Consider the following 3,364-nt stretch of genomic DNA (forward strand, 5'->3'; position numbering starts at 1 on the left):
TCATAATAACTAATACTAAAACTAATTTACGGTATATAAACAAATATAATCTATATATTTCATAATATAATACTACAAATTAATCTTCAGTCATTTATATGTATTTAATTCATTTTTAATGTACTGTTATATTTTTAAATATTTTACAATTAAATGTATATTTATTATATAAAAGAACTAAGAGTATTTATATAGAGACATTTAGAACATTGTTTTTTACTCATACAGAAGCAAAGCAGCTAATATATAAATTATAAATATTTTATTAGTTTATCAATAGAGAACATGTAGGAAAAAGTGAGAAAATTTGATTACATTGTACAACAAAGATCTTTATTGTTTTTGTGTTACAACATACAACAGTACAAATATGAAATGAAATAAAATACAATACTCTTTTATACTTTAAAAATTCTAAATTAATAATCAATAATAAAAATGCAATTAAAAATGTTTTTTTATTATCATCGATAAATCGAGACTTTTCAGAAGAAATGATAAATATAATTTAATAATAGTATATATTTTATATAATAGAATATTTAAATCTATGTTCAAATTGTTTATTTATAAGTAAAAGTGTTTTACTCACATATTTTCCAGGAATTTTCCCAAGTTCACGTCTCTATTATTCATCAATAATAATAATTTATAATTTAAAAAGCCACAAATAAAAACTATTTAATCAAGAGTTGGTCATAGATTTTTTGTTTATGTTTGCTCAAACTATAATATTACATTAGAACGTTGATATGAAAGTATTAATTATACATTAGGTTCTCTTCTTAATTTGTAGCTTGTATAAACTTCATTCGCAACATTTCCACCGTCTGCTGAGTCACAGGATCGGTCGGAGATTCAGAATCAGAGCTCATCTAAAACAGTTGTTAAATTGCAATAAATTTCATTACTTAAACTTTAAAAAGGCAAACCTGAAATATAGTACTGTTTCCTTCCATTGTGTTCTTGTTTTTATCTTTCCGCTTTGTGAACCAGTTGAAGCTCGTATCGATTCCATCTGTCGATACTGAATTTAAGATCTCATGTATAATATATGAATTTAGATTATAAACATATAACTTATTTATTTAGATCATAAAAATATATTAATATAAATAAAGCAAAGTTACCAATGGATGTAGGATAAATGGTGTTTCCGTTTGTGTCGTCTATCAGACTATTGTGCACTACAACTTCTTCCAAGATGTTATCATCTCTAGCAACTTCCTCGTCTTCTAAGCTCGAATAACTGTTTGTAGTGCCGTCTGAGTCCATCCTTGGACTCAGACTCTTGCTCGAATTATTGTCTATCTCTGGCAACTTGTCTAATCCGACTGAATTGTCCATCTCGACTGAATTATCCATTCCCGTTGACGAATCCATACCGTTCAAGTTCTCCTCTAAAGACTGCTCAAGCGATATCTGTTCCAGATCCTGAAATAAATTAAATGTATATAGTTTTATATTGTCGGGTTCTTCGATTGGACCACTCGGCAATTCAGCAGAATACATCGGCGACAAAACAATGCACTTTGTGAAAAAGATTTTAACCAAATTTACGCAGCAACGTGAGAATATTACGCTATTAAGTCATAAACATCGGCAGGTTTGATCTCTTTTGTCATACCGGCACGATGAAGGGATTGATTTTTTTATATGCCGTCCAGCACGATTCGGCCATAATTCAGAAAAATACAGGTGTCACTCGGAATGCATTACAATAGCGTTCCAAATCAATATGATTAAAAAAAGCAATGAATTATTGTACCCTGTACAAACGCATCGATTATAAATAGGTCAGTAATTGGTCGTTACAGCAAAAGTAGGAATCTCCCTCTAGATGGGCCATGTGTATAAATACTGATTAACAGAGCCCGACGATCCCTTTCACTTAAAACATCCACTTTCAAATTCAAGACATGAATAACTTTAAAAGCTCTTCAACTTTGAACCAATAAGTTCGTACGAACTTCGGCCAAGAGGAGCCGCTAATCATTTCAGACGGAGAATACGAATAAACAGCCGCTTCTCTCTTCACATCGACTGAGACGACTGGATTCTTCGGACGCAGACATCGAAAGAGATCTCAATTGTTGCACAATAATTATTAATGTCAAATACACACTGACACGAAGGCATGATTTATTTATAGAATAGTCAATACCTTATCACTTTCGCTATTTTCTTCGTCTTCATCCTCACTATCAGTTTCGCTATCTGAATGCGAGGAATGCGGCTCTGGATCATCATCGCTACTTGTATTAGGACCGTTGCTTAGTTCATCTTCAGATATAACTAATTTAAAAGCATATTTTAAAAATATTATATAAATAAATCTATGTATAATACATATGTTGTTTTAAAGCTATACCTTTAGATAATTTTTCGATGATCAAAGGATAAAATTCCTTGGCCGTTGCATTGTTAGGCTCATAATGTAAAACTTACGGAACAAAAATGATTAAAATTAATATAAAGAATACTATTGCTAGTTTACAAAAATTATACTCACTCAATTTACAATATTTTAGGGCTGTGGTGTAGTCTTTCAGCATTAGTGAAGATAAAAACTATAATAAATAATCAAATATATGTATTTATATATCATAGTTAATAAAAACATATTATAAATATTTATATACCTCTGAAAGAAATTCAGTAGGTGCCGAAACTGACTCATCAGCATCAGTGTACTCTGATAGATCTTCATTGCTACTACCGTGAGGCCGATGCCCTACACCCAAAAGGTTCGGCTTCACTTTATTTCCATTAGGTTCTACAGCCATCTTTGTTTTTTTCTATCTATACGACTTTTAGTTTTTCTTACATTGTCTTTTCACATCTCTATGACTCTCAAAATGGCTCGAATGATTCTTCTGAATGCTCTTTCTCAACGTCTCCGATAGTTCCAGCAAATTATTGGTATTCAATCCTCTGCTTTTAGACTTAAGCTTTTCGTTTTCGGGCGATTCGTCACTTTCGTAATGGACGTAATTGCTAACTGAGGGTATCCTGACGTTCAATGGTATCTTGATTGTCTTTTTAGGCAAAGGATCGTCTGAAAGTTCCGATTTTTTATCCTCCTTCAGCACGTCTGAATCGTTAATACATTTGGTAACGATCGGCGGTAGGACTACGCTAGAATCTTCGGCTTTCCCTTTGCCCTTTGTGGTCGTTACACGCTTATCGATATCTTTCCTTGCCTCGGAAATCTTTTTCAATTTGCTCTTCTCTCTCTTTCGCTTCAGAGGGTTGTTATCGAATTTTTTGTTGAGTGATCTGGGGCTCTGGAGCCTCCTCTTGACACAATTGGATTTCTTAACCTCTTTAGTTTCTTTGCTGCTAGAGCTCTCGGTGACCTTAA

General features: G+C 32.3%; 1 protein-coding gene across 1 annotated transcript; it reads right to left on the reverse strand.

Annotated features, from left to right (window-relative positions):
* Window positions 1-330: 330 nt before the first annotated feature.
* Window positions 331-2,797, reverse strand: LOC148239420 (uncharacterized). Its single transcript, XM_088187693.1, has 7 exons — window positions 2,643-2,797; window positions 2,513-2,570; window positions 2,372-2,443; window positions 2,165-2,295; window positions 1,131-1,434; window positions 933-1,027; window positions 331-875 (listed from the first exon to the last, which is right to left on the reverse strand). The coding sequence occupies exons 1-7, from the start codon at window positions 2,784-2,786 to the stop codon at window positions 786-788; spliced, it is 894 nt and encodes a 297-aa protein (XP_088043819.1). The 5' UTR covers window positions 2,787-2,797; the 3' UTR covers window positions 331-785.
* Between the last annotated feature and the right edge of the window lie 567 nt (window positions 2,798-3,364).

This window comes from Plectrocnemia conspersa, unplaced genomic scaffold (assembly GCF_051122295.1).
Source record: "Plectrocnemia conspersa isolate PC_06_02 unplaced genomic scaffold, ASM5112229v1 ptg000001l, whole genome shotgun sequence".
Lineage (NCBI taxonomy): Eukaryota > Metazoa > Arthropoda > Insecta > Trichoptera > Polycentropodidae > Plectrocnemia > Plectrocnemia conspersa.